The sequence below is a fragment of the Nipponia nippon genome, unplaced genomic scaffold (assembly GCF_047370975.1).
Source record: "Nipponia nippon isolate SJK-2023a ecotype South Korea unplaced genomic scaffold, ASM4737097v1 scaffold_7, whole genome shotgun sequence".
Taxonomy (NCBI): Eukaryota; Metazoa; Chordata; class Aves; order Pelecaniformes; family Threskiornithidae; genus Nipponia; species Nipponia nippon.
The window spans coordinates 31,273,349-31,291,610 of NW_028262391.1; the positions used below are offsets into that span (position 1 = coordinate 31,273,349).

At 49.3% G+C, this 18,262-nt stretch overlaps 2 protein-coding genes across 7 annotated transcripts in view; one reads left to right on the forward strand and one right to left on the reverse strand.

Annotated features, from left to right (window-relative positions):
* Positions 1 to 1,588, forward strand: LOC104017425 (C-C motif chemokine 3). The gene is made up of 3 exons (XM_009470451.2): positions 1 to 107; positions 765 to 870; positions 1,250 to 1,588. The coding sequence occupies exons 1-3, from the start codon at positions 41 to 43 to the stop codon at positions 1,338 to 1,340; spliced, it is 264 nt and encodes an 87-aa protein (XP_009468726.1). The 5' UTR covers positions 1 to 40; the 3' UTR covers positions 1,341 to 1,588.
* Positions 1,589 to 3,978: 2,390 nt separating this feature from the next.
* RANBP10 (RAN binding protein 10) overlaps positions 3,979 to 18,262 on the reverse strand; it is an 89,065-nt gene continuing 74,781 nt past the window's right edge. For 3 of the 6 annotated variants that reach the window (XM_087738977.1, XM_087738982.1, XM_087738981.1), the window contains 5 exons: positions 16,908 to 17,103; positions 15,391 to 15,515; positions 14,344 to 14,489; positions 13,755 to 13,866; positions 6,884 to 11,642 (listed from right to left, as the gene is read on the reverse strand). In XM_087738977.1, the coding sequence (XP_087595103.1) occupies positions 11,512 to 11,642; positions 13,755 to 13,866; positions 14,344 to 14,489; positions 15,391 to 15,515; positions 16,908 to 17,103 (710 nt within the window). In that variant the 3' untranslated portion in view covers positions 6,884 to 11,511. Of the gene's footprint in view, positions 5,926 to 6,883; positions 11,643 to 13,754; positions 13,867 to 13,910; positions 14,115 to 14,343; positions 14,490 to 15,390; positions 15,516 to 16,907; positions 17,104 to 18,262 lie in introns of those variants that run through there. The other 3 variants (XM_087738979.1, XM_087738978.1, XM_087738980.1) reach the window with 3 other exon arrangements.

An 18,262-nucleotide genomic window follows, 5' to 3' on the forward strand; every position in this document is an offset into this window, starting at 1 on the left:
GGCACAAAGCAGGACGGAGGAAGAGCTTCACTCAGCCACCATGCTCATTGCAAGGACGGTCCTGCTGCTCGTGCTGCTCCTCACCTTCTCCCTGCACCGTGCCGCAGGTAAGGCACCTCGTGGGCCACCGCTGCAGGCTGGGGCTCGGGGTCCCCACTGGGGACATCCCGTTGGGGAGCTCAGGCAAGAAACCCCAGCGGGGAGCGGGGATGGTGCTGCTGGCAAGAGGAGCAACCCCCTGGTCAGGGCAAGGCTGCACGTCCCTGGGTGCAGGGAAGGATGGAGAGGGTGCTGGGTGGCCTCAGCAAAGCCAGCCCTAGGGAGATGCTGCAGGAGCTTGGAGGAGACTGGCAGAATTGCCCAGGTCTCAGCTGGATGAGCAAGTGGTTGGAGGGGGAGGAGCACGTGCAGCTGTTTGGAGCCTTCCAAAACACCTTGCAAGTTGTGCTCCCACCTTGGAAACCCCCAAAATCTCGTCCCCAGATCGAGCACCCTGACCTCACCGTGCGCCTTGGCAGCTGCAGCAGGCTGTGGGGTCCTGGGTCCCACGCCGTTCCCCTCCCCACTGCTGTCCACGTTTCCCAGTCCTGTGCTTGCTGCCACAAAGGGAAATGAATCCCCACCGTGGGGTGCTGTGGGAGCTGCTGAGAAGCTCAGTGGCCTCCATCCTGTGTTTGATATCCTGTAGTGTCATTGTCTGGTGATGCAGTTAGTTGCAAAATGCTGCCAAGGGCATTCACAGTGTCTCTCCCTTCCTTTCACAGCCAAATTCACGCCCACCGAATGCTGCTTCAAGTACGCGCAAAAACCCATCCGACACATGCAGAGTTTCTATGAGACGCCCACGGACTGCTCCTTGCCTGCAGTTGTGTGAGTACACCGGGAGTTTGCCTCCCACCGCTGGCACAGCGTCACGATTGGGAGCTAGAGCAGCTCTCCCCATCTGTCTTGCCCCGCAGACAGCCTGGTCCCAGATGGGTGCACCTCCCTAGGGGGGTCTGTGGTAGGAAAGTAGCTCTGTGGGGTGGGCGAGGGGGTGGAAATTAGGTTTTGGTGCTTTCTGCTAATGCCAGTGGTCTGGGAAGACCCAGACATGCACCGTCAGCCCGAGGAGGGCATGGGCTGCTGGAGATGGCTCCAAGCCTCCATCCAGGATAGGGCTGCACGCAGGGAGGGGAGAAGTAGTGCATGGGAAGGGAACGGCTCACAGTTCATGTTTTCACTTTCTTTCCTCACTTTCTCACTGCAGGATTGTGGCTGCTACCGGTGCTGAGGTCTGTGCTGACCCCAAGAAGCCCTGGGTGAAGAAAGCCATGAAAAAGCTTCAAAGGAAAAAATGAAATCTGCCATCCACAGTCCTACCCGCATGTCCAGTCCTCCCGTCTCTGGAGGGAGCAGACAGCGCTCACGGCACTTCTCCAAAGGGTGCTGTGGTGGTGGCGCCGGCGCCGCAGGCGGATCCAGCCTGTACCCTGGTGGGACCGGGTGTCACAGCGGCATGGAGCAGCCAGCCACCAAGTCCCTGCTGCTGTTACTGCCCTGCCAGGATGTGCCCAGTGCAGCAAATATTTATAATAAAGACTCATTTCCACAAGCTGTTTTTTGACTTTTTCCTGATTCTTCAGCCCAAGGAGCAGATCCCTCAAGCCCAGGGCATGGTGTGACCAAAAAACCCCTTTGCTATGAGCACGTGTTTCTCCAGGCTTGGAACAAACTGTGCCTGGTCACAGCGTGCTTCATTGGGAACATGATAGTGGGGCCAGGTCTTGACCCATAGGTCAAGGACCCATAGGTGAGGTTACCCTTACCTTACGTCCTTACAGCATGCGCTCAGCCCCACAGGCTTTGCAGGTGCTCCAAAATTAGGTGGTCAGGAATGGAGGGTTCAGGGAGAAGATACTGATATGCCAAACCCTTAATACATTGCCAGCCTCCAAATATGCTGGTGGCCACTGCAAAACAAGTGAGGGAGATGAAAAACAATGTCCACAGTGGCAGGAGGGTGAGGACACAACCCCCTTCAGCTGGGCAGGAGAAGAGATATCCCCGCTGCAGACCCTCTGCAGGGCTGGGGAGGGTGGGAGCAGCACGGGTCCCCAGCTGTGGACACCAGGCTGACGGTCCATCATTTCATGTGAGAGGTGCAGAGTCCATATGGGAAAACCTCAGAAAGGTGAGGGCAAGAAGCATCATAAATGCCATGGACTGATCCTCAACCTAAAGCTTCATCAGTGTTTTATACTCACAATTAGAAAACAGGGCAGGGTTGTATTTTCTAGGATATTGAATGTAGGCAGGAAAAAACATCCTAAATGACATTTTTGCCCACAAATCATAAGCACCATGGGGTGAGGCAGTGGTGGAAAGGAAAGCTGAAGCAGAATCAGATTTTGGGGGACAAACGTCTCATGGATTGTGCTTGGCTGTTGATAGACACAAAGTTCCAGGGTTACACCTTCACAGCACATAACACCGATGCCTATGATGGCCGTGTTGTCTTCTGAAAGAAAAAATGGATGCACAAGTAGCCATACAAGGTAGTAAGCTTGTGGATAGACACCCCCAGTCTGTATTTCAGAGACTCTTTAAACATTTTACTTACTAAGCAGCCTTCCCCAGTCATTTGAATTTGAGGGTTGCAAAGATTTCGAATTTGAGGGTTGCAAAGATTATTTCCCCCATTTTTTTTAAACACCACTGAAAATCAAAATCCTGTAGGCCCACAACCAGAATATTAGAGGTGGACAACACGATGCTCAAAGAGAAAAAGCAGTTCTTGCCTTGGCACACAGCTAACCCCGAAATTTTTGACCTGCAAAACCAGCTGTGTCGACAAGATGTGAAAGGTGTTACAAGATGCTATTGCCAACAAGAAGTGAAAATGTTGAGGAAGACCAGCAGATCATCCAGGAATATTACGGGGATGACACACTGCACCCTCTATGAGAAAGGTGGTGATGAAAATGTGGGACAAATGCCGTCTGCCCATATTACAGAGCAGCCCCTGATGAAAAAAAATCATTATTATGTTTTTACTAGTCTCTATCCCTTCATTAACAAAAGAAAACAACACTTCACTGGGCACACCAACGTTATTCCTGAGGATTTTACCACCCCGATGGCCTGTTTTGGGTGATGGGGAATGGAACTGCGGGACCCATGCAGACCCCAGGGACCTCCTGCTCGGGGACCACTCACGTGAGCTAAGCGAGCTGCTGCCAGGTGGGAATGTTACTGAACTTGTGGCATCAAGACCCAAGAGGCAGGAGGTGGTCCAGGAAAAAAGGACACTGACTGAAAACTTCCAGGGTCTGCCCTAGGGGTTCGATCACAAGCATGTGCTGGAGGTGTCGCTTTTCCGCTGTTTCTGGCAGGGCTTAGCAACTGTGGGAGAAGCTGTTTTGTAAGAAGTGTTGTAGAACAACCATCATGTGCTTTCTGCTGTGCTGAGAAAATGGTGTAGCAGAAATATATATAAGCATCAACAGAAAAATATATAGGTGTCGGCAGCTGCTGCATCATGAACTGCCCCTCAAATACCCTGTTATCAAAGCTGGGTAGGACTTACCTGAAAGTCTTCGCGATAATTGCTTGTTTCCCTCTAATAATTGTATGTGAGGCAGGAATGCCTGAGCCAAGAGCCTGCCCTGACTGCCAAGCAACCTGCGTAATGACAGGGACATGTTCTGTCGGTGTCTGCGCACCCCTGGATGGGGAAAACTGATCCCGGAGTCAGCTCGTCTTTGTTGGGGAGAGCCCAGCTCCTTCCACCAAGCGGTCCCAGGGCTGATGTCTCCCGAGCCGTGGGGCATTGCTGTGCTAACCACCCCACCGCCCTGCCCAACAGCAGGGCCAGACCCCATCCCGTGTCGGAGGGGACACAAGCTGCCACCTGTGCCGGCTCTGCCGCTCGCCTTCCCCAGCGCCACACCAGCGAGCAGAGACTGACAAAGCACACGGCTCCACGCTAGCTCTTGCACATGGATGTGTATTTTAATAAAAATAATTCTGTCAATATACAGCAGAACGTCGATTTCTTTACCATATTTCCAGTATATTTTCATAGGCTTTTTCTCAGTTAAAATCCCCCCCCTCCCCTTTTTGAAGTTTTCATGCGAAGCATCAGATAACTTAATTCACAAATACTAAGCTTAGACTGAACCAATGTGCACAATTTGTGTGATGTCCATTTAGCTGATGTTGTACCAAAGAGGAGAAACCCCCCCCTCCAAAGGCGGTGAGAAGTCTGGAGTGGCAGAGGGAGATCTGCTCTGTCGCAGCCCAACGGTGGCCGTTCCTCCAGGGCTGGTTGGAAACCTGCAAAGACCTCGCACCCCATGCTCCAGCTGAGCATTTCATACCTGAGTTTTGAGCAACCAGCAGAAGAGAGTTAACTGCGTGGTGGGCAGGTCCTGGGGCTTGCACTGCCGAACAGGTTGTGTGCAAGAGCTTCAGGTGCTGGCAGCCTCCTCCTGCCTCCCCTGGCTGGAGAGCCATGAAGAGCGTGCACAGGTAGGACCGAGAGAGACAATCCCAGTCAAACACCTGTGCAGTGTCCTTGGTCTGGAAGAGTCACCACGCTGGTATTTTTAAAATTTTCTTTAAAATCCTGATTATCCCCAGAGCTGCTGCTGCTTCTCCTTTCTCCAAGTTTGAGCTTGTGAGAAGCCCAGCCTGCAAAAATCCTCTGTGCTCCCTCCCAGGGGAAGGATTCAGCTAAAACCCTCCCAAGCAAAGGGGTGAGAGCATGTGCCTGGACCCAAGTGGAGTGACCAGAGGAAAGGTGTCTGCCTGGCCAGGGGAAGTTCAACAAGGAGCAGAGGTCTGCATGGCCTCCAGGAACGTTTCTGCGGCGATGTGAGTGTAAATCCCACATGGGACTCAGCTTCTTGCGAGCAGGAGAGAGTTAAGCCTCCCTCTTGGAAATAAAAACAGCTGACAGGACATGTGCTCAAGGCTGGATGAACCCTCCGCTTGCTGGGCACTGCCACAGATCAAGGCTGCAGGGCTCATCTGGTGTGGGATGCAGGGAGAGGGTGAGACATGCCATGTCCACTCATCCATCACTTGCCACGTCTTGATGCAGGGAAGAACGGTGGCGTGTTGATGGTGGAGCTAGTACTTCCTCTGGAAGAGGCCTCCAGGCTCTCAACCGCTCCCCTTTCCTCCCCAAATCGGCTGTAGGTCCCCCCACACGCACCCCACCAACACTTCCTCCAGCTCTCTGACCTACACAGCAGATGGGACATGGCTCACAGCCGGCTTTTGGCTCTGAGTAAGAGCTGCTGCACTGCAGTTCCCTCCATCGCTCATTCTTCTGGGGCAGAAGGGTCTCAGCAGCACACAGCACGTGTCCCCTGTCATGTCCCCCTCCAGCCCTTTTGCAGAAACATCTAGGGACAGAGATGTACAGCTGGAGTTCCAACACCAGCTCTCTACAAGAGATCTACTCCCCTCCAGATCCACCCCTCAGGCTGCTCTAACATGAGCAGGGTTTGAAGGAAGTTGCTCCTTCTGCAAAGGGGACTCCTGGGTGGACCAGGACCACCTTTCCAAGGAATGTGTTCCTTCTCTCATGCTGTGACCAGGTCCACAGGGCCTCACTGCGCCCAGGACTGAAGTGTGATGGACCTCTCTGCTTGCTGCCGTGGGGCGGTTGAAGACTGCACACTGCTTCTTCATGGAAAGAACCTCCCAATACCGTGTTGTGCACCATGGAGCTTCATGGCATTTACACACTGCTACGTAGCCTGGCTATCACGTTTCACCTTCTCAATCAACCCCACGATGGCAGAACGAACTCTGAAACTTGCACCTAAGCAACACGTGCTACGTGAGTATTAAGGTACCACAGCACAGCAGCATCACAGCAATCCAACAAGGTTTGCTTTGCTGGAGAAGGAGACAGTTCATCATGCCTGATGCCTGAGGAGGAAAATGATAAATTCAATCCCTGGAGCTAGTTACACCAGCTCTGCTTGTTCCAGTTGTTCAAGGGAGCCTCAAGAACAAAGCTATTTAAGGAACGGTGAAGATGCCTTAATAAGACTACATGAAAAATAAGGACACAGCTTGAGGACAGGTAGAGATGTCATTGTAAAAAACCAGAAGGAATAAGGAAGCAGATAGGAAAATCCTAGGTGTACGCAACCACAAGGAACGATACTCCCAAAGGAGCCCATTCTCTGCACCAGTCACAGCTGCATCTCCTGGTTTCCGAATCAGGTTGGCAGCAGCATGGTGAGCACCACCAGGATGTTGGAAACAGAAACAGGCTATAGCACCAACAGCCACACCTCTTCCATGTATCCCAAAGCAATGAGCTACAGTTCTGGTACACGTAGGGGGCTGGAGGGGCGGGAGAGCAGCCACTGGACAACCTCCCCCACCAGCTGTATGCCGCGTACTCAGTGCTTCACTCTGGAGGTCCCTCTCCATTCTGCTGGCCACACGCAAAGGCTTTATTTCTAACCAGACTCCAAAAGAACAGCAGAAATGCTACAGCCAGCCCATCTGCAGGCTGATGGGATCCTGTACAGTGACAAAAAGGGATTGTCCCACACAGATCTGCCCCTTTAGGCCAGTGCAGCAGAAGCAAGCCCAGGAAGAGCAGTTGGAGTTGCCATGTCCATGCTCGACAAACGTGTTGTTGGCACAGGCCGTAATGCTGACCCTGGTCCCAAAGCAGCTCCTGCAGCGCCAAACACTGCAGTACCACTTCTGGTGGTCACACAGGTGGGAGAATACTGGGATTGTGGGAGGCAAAGGATCAAGAAGGGAGACCTGGTAGCAGTGAGTTTTCCCAAGACAAGCTATAGGAAATAGACTGCTGCCCTCCACGCTCACAGAAGATCTTGACTGGGAGAGCACTCAACCCTGTAAGTCTTGAATCAGCTTTTGTTAAACACCTGCTAGGACAGGATCACGGAGCAGCAAGAGGAATCATCTGGAACAAGATGGTTTCAAAAGGAACAAGAGGAACCACAAGGAACAAGATTTGGCTCCCCTGGTACAGGAGAGATGTCCACAAACTGGAATGCATCCAGCAGAGGCCACTAAGATGGTCAGAGGCTGGAGTGCAAGGTGTATGAGGTGGATACACCTCCCAGAAACACTTATCCCAGCTACTCTAATGCCTCCAACTCCTGAATTGATCCCTCATCTCACTCTGAAGTTCTCCCATGTTACTGCTGATGTGACTGCTTTCACTGCTTGTGGGGACAGCACGAACCCTTGTCCATGGTGAGAAAAGCCTAGTGATGGAATTCAGCTCCATGAAGCTCTCTCTGCAGAACCACTGAAGGACACTTTAACCAAGGCTCTACGTCTGGAGTTCCCAAAATGTTAACAGGCAGGGCACTGGGCTCAAAACCAAAGCCCATGATGTGCAGGGCTGCAGTCCACCACCCCTGAAAGCAGGTTTCCACCAGGTCCCTGTGAAATGTTATCCTTCTGAGAGGCCCTTGTTGCAATGCTGAGTTTGAGGAAGGTAGGTGGAGTACACAGAGTACACAGCTGGAGGGTGCCTCCCACCGTGTTGATTACAGCTCTTTGGTGGTGACACTGGACTTACCAGTTGAGAGCTGAGACCCTATGATTGTGTAGACACAGCAGAGCTGGAAGAGGTTTAGTTGTTACAGCTGCAGCATTTTACAGGTCCTGGGAAGGATGCCACAGCTAGAAAGTCTCTCTTGGGGCTGCATGGTGAGAAATGTTGCCTGTGAGCAGTGTCTGGCTGTGGTTTGGAAAACCTTCTAGGATCTGAAGTCAGCCCAGCAGAGAGCAACCTAAGTGCCAGCCTCATGTGATGGAAGTCCTACACCCAATGCCATCAGTGTTATAATGCAGGGCCATAGCTGAGACCTTGTCACCCTCACCAAGAAATGGGAAGGCAGCAGTTTCTACTACGGGCTACACCATCATTTACATGGCTTTACTGAAGGACTCTTGGGAGAAGTGACACTGTGAGGGACCGCCCAGATGAAGCAGAGTCTCAGCTGGGGTGTTCTTAGCTCCCCTGTTTCTGAGAAAAGCATGAGGCACCTGGAATAACAAATCCCAAATCACTTTTTATAAAAGTAATTTTTAAACTGCATGAAGCCTCTGTTTAGGTGTACAACCGCATTCAAAGTTAAAGACCTCAATTCAATTTAGTTCTGTTTGTTTTTTAAAAAGACTACAACAATTCAAACCAAGTCTCAGCTGACATGAACCATCAAGGAGCAGCCAGTGACACTCAAAGACCAAGAGGCTTTGAAAAATAACCTGGGGAAACCAAGTCAGAAATCTCATCTAGGAAACACTGGTAGGTTGAAGCCTATACCTCCACCACACACTGCAAACACATTTCTCTTCCTCACAATGAGTCATGACCACGTTAGTCAGCATCTGAGCACAACAAGCAGAAACCACTAGTGAAACTGCAAGAACACTTGAAATAAAAAAAAACAAGCAACAGGTATGGGACAGATATGTCACAGCAGAAAAGCTGTTGCACTCCCCAAAAACCAGAATCAGGACACCAGGTACAAGAGCTGGTGAGCGCAAGAAATGGAAGGCATCACTGCTGTTTAGTCTACAGGGATCTACTGCCACTATCTGATGCACATAGTCAGGGGCAGGAAGAGTGAGGGGCAATCATCATTAAGAATGTGGCTTCTCAGCACTAACCTTGACACAACAGCAAGATGGTTTCTGCCACAGGGATGGTCTCCGTGAGAAGCCAGAGAGACCATCCCATCATACATTTCTTGGCACCAGAATAACCAGGTATCTGGGAGCATCTCTTGGGTTTTTTTGTAGTGAAAGGGAAACCTAAACAAAAAAATGCTCTAGGATAGTCAGCACAGCTTTGCTGAGAGACCAAGTGAGGCATTTATATGACACATGACAAAGAGACTTGGCTTAAAGGAACCACAAAGAGAAGGAACAAAGAAAAAGAAAAGAGATAAAGATGGTGTTGCTACAAAGATGAAAGACAGGTCCAACTGCAGCCAGACAGCAGCAAGCTGGTAACCAACAGCAGAGGAAGCCGCCAAATGTGAAAGGCAAAGCCAGGTACTAGAGCATTTCCAACCTAAGTACCCACAATCAGCCCATCAGTGTGCCCTAAGCCTGGCTCTAAGAAACGGAGAGCCTGCAGAAGAATCTCTCACCAGGGCAGGTTCATATGCTGCCTCAGGTTCAGCAACAGCACTGGGGCACAATGGGTTAGGCTGGGCAGCCTGGCAGGTCCAGCATCAGAGGCTCCAGAAAGGAAGCCTGCCCGCTGAGTTAAAGTGTCTCTGCAATTGCAGTGAGGTAAGGACTGCAGGCTGGGGATATTAATCCATCACTAGGACAACAAGCAGAGTTGAAAATCAATAGATGAGCTTTCAGGCACATGAGCTGTTCCCCAGAATTGGAACAGAAGCCCCAGATTTGCAAGTTAAGTTCTTCTGCTTAGTGCAGACCTCTCCTACTGTCTGCCCAGAAGAAAGGCTTCAGTATGCAGAGCTCCCTCTACCTTTTTCAACTATACAAGTTGATCTAATAAAAATCTCTCCTCCATCTCTAAACCTCATGTTGCCTGCTTTCTTAGACCACCACGGCTCTAGCACTGCTTCAAAACCTTCACCAAAAGGTAGCAAAAGGCATTCCCAACCACCTCCAACACCATCTGCATGTTCACTGCCACAGTCTTCTGCAGTGCAGAGGACACCTGCCCCCCTGCTCTGCCTTGATTTCAGACCTCATGTTCCAGCTACAAATCAAGCCTGCAAATGCAGCAAATCCTTAAAGCTCTGGGCTACCGCACAGAGGTTACACACCACCTTCCCTTCTTCAGTGGCACATAAGCTGTCTTGCTGCTTGAAGCCCTGGCACAGGCTAACCTCCATTTTAAGGGCAAACTTCAGCACAATCTGTTCACCTTTCATTGAGCCTTCAAAAAAAAAGAAAAATTCAAGAACAGCAGTAAAATACATGTTGGGTCTGAGCTCCTTTGGGTCATCCTCAGAGCTACTGACCTAAAATTCATTTGGTGCAGAATTCCTCCTGTGCAGCCAGACTGAACCTGAAGTCTCCTAACGGTACACCAGAGGACGCAAAGCATGCGGTCCTGCTACACAGCCTCACCAGTTCAAAGTACACGCTCAGAAACACTTACAGGCAGATGGTTTGAATGCCAAAAGCTTAGCAGCACTTGAGTCCCTGAGCCTGATACATACTGCAGCAATGACACGTTCGTCCATCTTACTTGGAGGTTACTCACCCACAGATCCTTGCTGGTCACTTTTGGACCTGAAACTAAAATAATTTTCTTAGTAATCCTTAAAGAAAGATTGCTGCTCCCCTCTGACCTTACAAAGCTAGTACTGACCCTAACCCACAACCTGATCTTTGCATCTGCAACCTGCAAGGGTGAGCACAGTTCACACTAGTGTTCTTAAGACACTTCCAAAATTTAGAAGTGCTCATTTAGATCAGTGTTACGTGGAGGGGTTAGCAAATACTATTATTATTGAGTCTTAGTGACAGAGCCCTCCTATATGGAGAAAAAGGGGGATTTGTGATTTAACACAAAACCTGACAGCCCAACTGGGCAGCACCCACAGACATTTCTTGCAGGCTAACATGACCTGCTTCTACCAATACAGTGGTAGATGACTTCATATTCGTCAGTCCTGTCCCTCTAGCTGCTGTGAGAGCTGAATTTACCTATTTCTCAGGGCTGTGAGATGCTTCTGCAGTGCAGCCACTAAAATAGGCAATGTCAAGTCTTCTGCTCTTCCCACTCACAAAGACAAGCGTTTGAGAGCCTTGGGCTCTTGGAGAGGCATGCACCATGAAGGACCAAGCTTCTCCAATTCCCATTTTTAGTGTGTGACAGGACCTACCTCGCCAGGTCTCCTGTGGGGTTGTATGATGTGTATGGCTGGGATTGAGTCTGTGGGCAATAAATACATCAATGACTTTGTGGAGGTGGAAGAGACCTTTTTAATAAACAGGATTCAAATAAAATTAAAAAAATCCCTCTGAACTGCCTCTGCGAGAAGAGTTCAGATAACTAGCACAGAAGATGATGCTGTATGTGCACGATGGAGGGAGAAGGGAAGAAAAGAACAAGCTGTCACCAACTTGATGAGCCTCCTCAGTAAATCAGCAGAAACCAGCTCAGCAAAACTCTCCAGATAAAATACTGGTGGATCCATGAGAAACAACTCAAATCAAAATAAAGAGAAATCCCTACATCGGAAGGCGCTACATTAGAATTACCAGCGAAATACTGAGTGCCGCTGGAGCCGCAGCAATGGCAGGGAGACAGGTAAGATCTGCCAGTTGTTCCTGGGGTCAGGAATAGCCACACAGTGAGGGACTCACTCAATCCTTTCACAGGCAGTGTGTGTGTGTGCTAGAGGGGGTGTTGGTGGCAGGGAGGTCAGGCTATCGAACGAGGTGGTGGTGTAGAGTGGCAGCAACAGAGGGTGAAGGGCACCACTCAACGATGTCAACTCCATCTTGCTCTGGTGGCTAGTGCAAATAGTCGTCTACTCTGGCAAAGGAGCAGGAGCCCAAGCCCACACGAGCCATGAGCCGCAAACACTCCGAGGCCTGGCCCAGGGCAAGCATCAGCGGGGGCTGCTTTGGCAGGTTCTGAGATTCTGTGGGGGCAAAAAAAGAAATCTGTTTAGAAGTGGTGTCCTGGCTGCGTACCAGCTCACCTGCACTCGGGTCCCTCTCAGTCCCACCTGGGCACCAAGCCTGGCATCCCTGGCAGAAGGCGCTGGCTCTGGAAGGAAGCTACTCCTGAATAATGCTGACTCTGCACCACTGCTCCTCTGCACACCCCACCCATGACACATCCCATGTGGGGCCACAGCTCAACAGGGCCTTTGAGAAAGTGCTGCTGTGGTGGCCAGAGCAAGAAAAAGCTAGTGGAGCTCCTGCTGTCTCAGTGTCTGCCAGAAAACCCTCAAAGCATGACAGATCAAAGCATGGAAGAATAAGGAAAGGCAGGAGAAATTGGCACCAAGTGAGAAGCAACCTCTCCATCTCTCCCACTTGTGCAAGTCTACGCAGTAGTCCAAGATCACTGGTCACTGCTTCTTTTCAACTTAATGTTTGCTATGTATACAAGAGGGAATCCTCAGCTGAGCTAGACAAGATGTCCTGCGACCTGTGTGACAAAGCATGTCGAGACACCATCTTTCACATCTCCCTGCTGACACCCCTCAGCAACTTACCCATGCTCCTCAACAGCTGAACTGAGCCACCCTGCTGGACACCTGCTCATGCTGACTGTCAGGGGAAGGGACTCTCCTTCCCAAACCTTATCATTTCTGTTCCTTTACTCAGACAGAACAGGAGCCCTCATGGGTTTGTCCATCAAGCTGTTCCTTCCTCCAGAAGATAATCTCTAAATCACCCTCTGGCACACTCAATGTGAGGTGCACAGACCCACTAGGCAATACGTCTGGGCACAGGTTTCCAACACAGAGAGGCTGTCCAGTGGACAGTGCTGGCTGTGGATGGACTGAGCTAACCCAGACTGGGGAGTGTTCTGTAAAGTTACCTGAGCAATGACACAGCATGTGCAGGGTGTGGTGACAGGATTAAGGGCCCTGCCTAGAATGAAACAATCCCTTTCTTGCTGACCAGTGGCCCGCCATAACCTCATTATTACTACGCCCATTTCTCCACCACGGGATTATCTGTAGCTGAAGATGCCAGGAGGATCAGTAACGACATGGCAACTCACTGATTGCAAGCACAAGACTTCCATGAGGAAAAGCTACTGCATTCACTACACCAGGTTCAAGACAGGAGAGTAAAAGGCACAAGCTGTTGGGCTAAGGAAAATGCTTGTTTAAGGAAAACGGAAGAGCAGGCATAAACATTCAGCTCTGAGGACACAGAGGAGTGTAAAAGACTCCTCATATCTGGATCCAACCATGACCAATCCTGCTGACACAAAGAGCAAAGCTCATCAGAAAAAGGGGAGATGTCTTGCTAGCTGAAGAAAACCAACCTATAACCAGATCTCTGCACAGAGCAGGGTCCTTCCAGCACAGTTACAAACAGAAGAGAAAGAGCAACAGGGCTGAACCATTACCACAGCCCCCATTTCAACGCTGGACTGCAGGCAGCCAGGCTGTCTGGGCTCTAGCAGGCATAGCACACAATGGGAACATGCAGAGGCGAAGGGAAGACAGACCCATTTAACTCTGCATGTCCAAGATGATCTCAAAGGTAACTGGATTTATGGCCCCCCTCTGCTTTAGAGCCAACACTATGGAAAGTGGCTTTGCTTACGAGCTGCTGCAACAGAGCAACTACATTCCCTACCAGAACGTAGGATGATGCCAGGACAAAACTCTGCCAACCTAAACTGCATGGAAAAGAGCCCTGCTAATGCCAGTGAACTGATTCAGGTGGGTTCAGAGCAAGAAGGAAGAGGGGCAGGAAACACATCAAAGACATCTTGGCTTCCTCAGTAAGCAGGGGAAGAAAATCCCAAGGAGCATCCTTGGAAGCATCCTTGAGGAAGATCCAAGGAAGGGAGCCAAATGATCAGATCAAGAGGATCCCTTCTCTGCAGGCTTCCCTCCTGCCTCCCTTCCTGCATTTCAGTCCCCAGCAACAGAAAGAGAGGCAAAAGCTAAATACGAGTATTTCTGAACTCTTCCTAACACTTACAGGCTTGCCTGCCACAGGACACCCCTTGAGAGCAGGTATGTCCAGTGGGTAGCGCTCACATAGGAACCAGGCCTTACCCAATATAGCACTATTAAGAGCAGCACACACAGGTTCCCTCTGGATCGGGTCCAGCTGTTGACCAACGGGGCAGTTCCAAGGGTCTGAGTAAGCTAACAAGCTAAATGCATCCTGTGTGAGAGAACAGAAAGGCACAGTAAGGTCATGCATGGCTGCAAACACACAGGAAAACCGCCAGGTCTGTCAGTCGGGGCACCTCCTGCCATCACCAAGGTGACAGGTGCCTACCTCCTGAAAAGAAATGGCCCTTTTCTTCTTGGCAGCAAGGGACCACACTGGGCCATCAAGATAGTGGATTAAAGAGGGTGCCCCCTCCACCTGGCAGGGGAGCCAGCACGGGAAGGCAGGTAGAGTGTCACCTGGAGAGAAGAAGAGCGAAGGCAGGCAGGAGCTATATGTGTCTCTCCTGTGCCAAGAACTGGGTCTAGATGCTCTATGTTCACTGAGTTTTGACCTCTGATCCCCATGCAGGCCCCCTCTTCCTCACCAGGTGCAGAAGTGGGGGCCACCCAGAGCTCTGCAAGAGAACCCACATCCCCAGTCCTGGCCCAGAGAACCGCTGCAATGCAGCACAAGGCCCAGGCTTACCTGAAGCATCTTTTTGTGCATTGTGTTCTTCCCATATTCTCTGCAAAGCTGCTCGCTCAGCATCTGCAGCTCCCGTCCAAATTGGATCATTCGCTCCGTGGCAGCATGGTTCCCTCCACAGAGCTGCCTCTGGGGGCAGCTGTCTTCTAAAAGGAAGGCAGTGGAGAAGTAACAATCATCTCTCATTCCCCACCATTACCCACTCTGTGTCATGCTACCCATAAGCTCGTACCCCTTCTGGAGCAGGTAGCTGCTCCCTGCTCCAAGTTTATCCCAGTGGGAGCTTTTTCTGATCACTGCACTACAACAGCCAGTAGTGTTTTCTTCATAGCACCTGTTAGGTACAGGGAAAACTTGAGCTCAGTTTGTTTAATGCCTGAGGACTACCTACAAACCAGGTATTCTGATACAATCATGGGAGCTTGCAACTCCAGCTGTGTTACCCCTTCATGTGTATGATACAACATACACAACACAGAAACCCCTGGTCTAACAAATTCTGGACTCGGAAAACTTTCAGTCAGAGATGCCAACACCACCAACTTCCCAGTATTAGGTGGCCACAAGACCCATTATAACTGAAGGAATCCCCAGTTTCAGAGGTAGTGTAGCTAATTTTTCCTCTCCCTCCTGGCTAAAGCACCCACAAACAAGAGAGTTGTAGCTGACTGCACTGTGCTGAGGACGCTTTGCAGCTGGGCATCAGCCAGCCTTTCATGGCTCGATTCAGTTCCTCAGCTGGAAGAAGTGCCAAGACTGCTCTGAGCTGGAAATCATGACCAGTACTGAACAAACCTTTGAATCCTATTGCTTTCCCTGCTCCACAACATCACCAGCACTGCTGCAAGACTATGAAAAGCCAGACCTAGTTTTAGTTCCAGGACAGATTCATTTTCCCCGTGAAACAGGCATCATGAGAACTTCATTCACTGGGGTGGAGAAAGAAACCCAAAGTACATGTTTTTTCCCCACAATCCAATCACAATTTTAACTCTCGATGTCAGCTCTTCCTATTTCCCTTTACTCCTCCCGCCTCTGAGGCCCTACCCATGCTGGATTCATCCGTCTGCAGGATGTCTTCGTGTTTGTAGGTGCCATTCATTATCCTGGTGGATGAATTTTCAAGGACTCCATTGGGGTAATGTTCAGCCTCCATTTCCATCTCGCTGTCACTGAGGTGAAAGGAAGAAAGAAAGGTCAGATGTCTAAATTAGAAAGGGAAGAAATTAAGAGCTCAGATGCCAAATGATGCCCAGTAATGGCCAGTAAACCAGGAAAGGTGTCAGTTAGACTACAGGGAGCCAGATGGTCTAATCCAGTGTAGCAAAAATTGTTGCAGGCTTCTGAAGACAATTTATGAAACAGGTCTCTGTTTCAAAAGGGCCTGTCATAATTACAGGTGCAGAGTGCTTATCATCTTCCCTTCAGGAAGAAGTCATCTATGGAACAGCGAACAGCAGGCAGACAACAGATAACTTACTAACATACTAAACAGGAGGGAAATCTTGGCTGTTGTAAGCCATCAACCCTTGCAAAAAGTGCAATGCAGAACATACAAGGGCTCTAGGCTTAAATGTTCAAGACAGCAGTCTGAATAAGATTGCTGATTAATTGCTGATTAACTGAAACGATGAGAAAATCTTGTTGGGACTTGGGCTCTACATTTAGAAAAAAAAAATCATAAATCCAGCATTATCAAATGATTCTGGTAAACTGAGTCTGAACAAGTGTTTCTCACTCAGTTACATGCTGTATAGCTCTCAAGACATCACGATAGAGACTACAAACTATCCTGCAAACTGTGCTCAGCACAGTACGCAGAGGATGAAGGCCAGCTGCAATTAGCAAGATAATCTACTAATCACAAGGATATCCTCTGCTCCAGCAGGGCCTCAGACAGCCCTGCAACACCGACCTGGAAAGTGAGCCCAAAGGAAGCTCAGTTCTCACCACGGCTCAATATGCTCCACACTCCGGTAAATGCAGCAGTAACTATCCCCCTCTCCTAGACTGCCTATGGCTTCTTGGAGAAGGGAAGCTTTTTAGAGGCCTGACTTGCTGTCACAAGCATGACACAAATTACTGCTGATTCAGAGACTCGTCTGGAAGGAAGTGGGCAACAGGCAAAGGCAGCCCAAGAAAATTAACTCAAGAGCGCAATGCACCAACCCAGTAACCACTTGAGCTGCTGCCTCACCCGCTAAAAGGCAGGCAAGATGCTTAGCAGCAGTAATCGACTGGCTGAGGAAGCAGTAACAGCTTAATGGGAGAGCTTCTATGCAAACGATCATGTTGGGCTCTGATGGCATCAGTTTAATGGGACAGCCTGGTGCTTGAAACAAGAGCATTATAATATTCCTTATGAGATAAGCCTCCAAGCCTGAGCCAGAGCAGGGGAACTGGAACAGACTTGTGTCTGCTGGGAATAGTAGTGACGTTGTAGATACCAAGATACTCTGTTGTTCAGAAGAGCAGGACAGGTGCCCTTCTGTCTCCTCAGAAAGCAGACAGCCCTCTCCCACCATCTCACCCTCCTCAGGCACCTACAAAGGAAAAAAAAATACCTGGTTTCTTGGTTACTTGTACTACTGTGCTGCTGAGATTTGGTAGAATCTGTAGAATTGGACTCAGAGTAGTTCACAGATGAGGGGGAGGAGGAGGAGGAAGATGAAGATGATGAACTCAGTGTTGGATATTTACTGTGACTCTGTTTGCTTTTTGTGGACATGACTCCATTGCTACAGGTTGGACTATCTGCTCCTGAAAGTCAAGAAGAAAGGGAAAAATGAGACCAGACTGACAATATCACTCTATTGTGAAGTCAACAATTTAGCAAGAGAAGTAGACCCCAAAGGAAGAAAGCAAAATAATACTGCAGATCTTAAATTATTATTCATCATTCTTAAATTCAATAGGGTTTAGAGAAAACACAAATGAATATGGAAGGAACCCCACTGCTCACCAGCAGCATCTGAGCTTAAGGAAGTTCCAAAAACTTCCAAAAGATCAGCAGAACCAGCTCACACAAGCACTGAAATTATTGTTGAAATATGAAGCATGGATGGTTTGTAAAGAAGTTTACAAACTCTCTTCTCACCAAGCCAAATATTTCTTATAAACCCTCTATACAGGAAAACCATGAAAGCACAGGTGAAAACTGGGCCACAAGGAGAACTCTTTGCAAGCAGAACTCCCCAGGCTTTCCACAGCCTATCTTACATTAGGGATGCACTTGATTCACACAACACTCAGCAAGTAACAACAATACTCTTAAAAATCACAAGCTAACCCTCCTCATTCAGGAGAACAGACATCACTGAAAGGAGAGTCAGGCTTGAAATCTCATTCCCTTCCCCACAAAAGGTGCCTATCAAGCCGTGGAACTTGCTGATACAGGACACAAACCTTTGGTCATTACAAGTTTTATATGGATTCAAAAATTACTGGGTATTTAATACCAAGACAACTGCAAATCATTAGGTGGTCAAATAATATTTTGGAAAAACCTTACTATGGGCTTGCCTTCTTCCTAGGCAACCAATATTGACCACAGGATCTTGACAAGATGATGTCGCCTGGCATGGCTGTTCCTCTGGAAGTGATGGTGATATATCCAAATTCATCAGCTGATCCCACAATTATATTTATAGCTAGGGAACTTATTTATATTTTTATCATGACAACACAAAGATTCAAACAAAAAGTTGTTTTGTGCATTTTAATGACAAAGACACAGCAGACTGCACAACAGTTCTGCTTAATCTTTGAAACATGACTGATGAAATTATCACTGTTTTGAAAGCACTAAGGTCCGACAGAGAGAACTGTGGAAGGTGGTGTCCCGTGTATGGAGACAAAAAGCAGCCCAGGGAGTGCCACCAACCAGGAGCACTGTGACCAGGGCATGGCATGGCAGTTC

Excerpts from the sequence above, each read along its gene's own strand:
- LOC104017425 (XM_009470451.2), top strand. The coding sequence starts at position 41 with ATGCTCATTGCAAGGACGGTCCTGCTGCTCGTGCTGCTCCTCACCTTC. Across the intron at positions 108-764 it reads CTCCCTGCACCGTGCCGCAG|CCAAATTCACGCCCACCGAA; the intron begins GTAAGGCACCTC and ends TTCCTTTCACAG. Across the intron at positions 871-1,249 it reads TGCTCCTTGCCTGCAGTTGT|GATTGTGGCTGCTACCGGTG; the intron begins GTGAGTACACCG and ends TTCTCACTGCAG.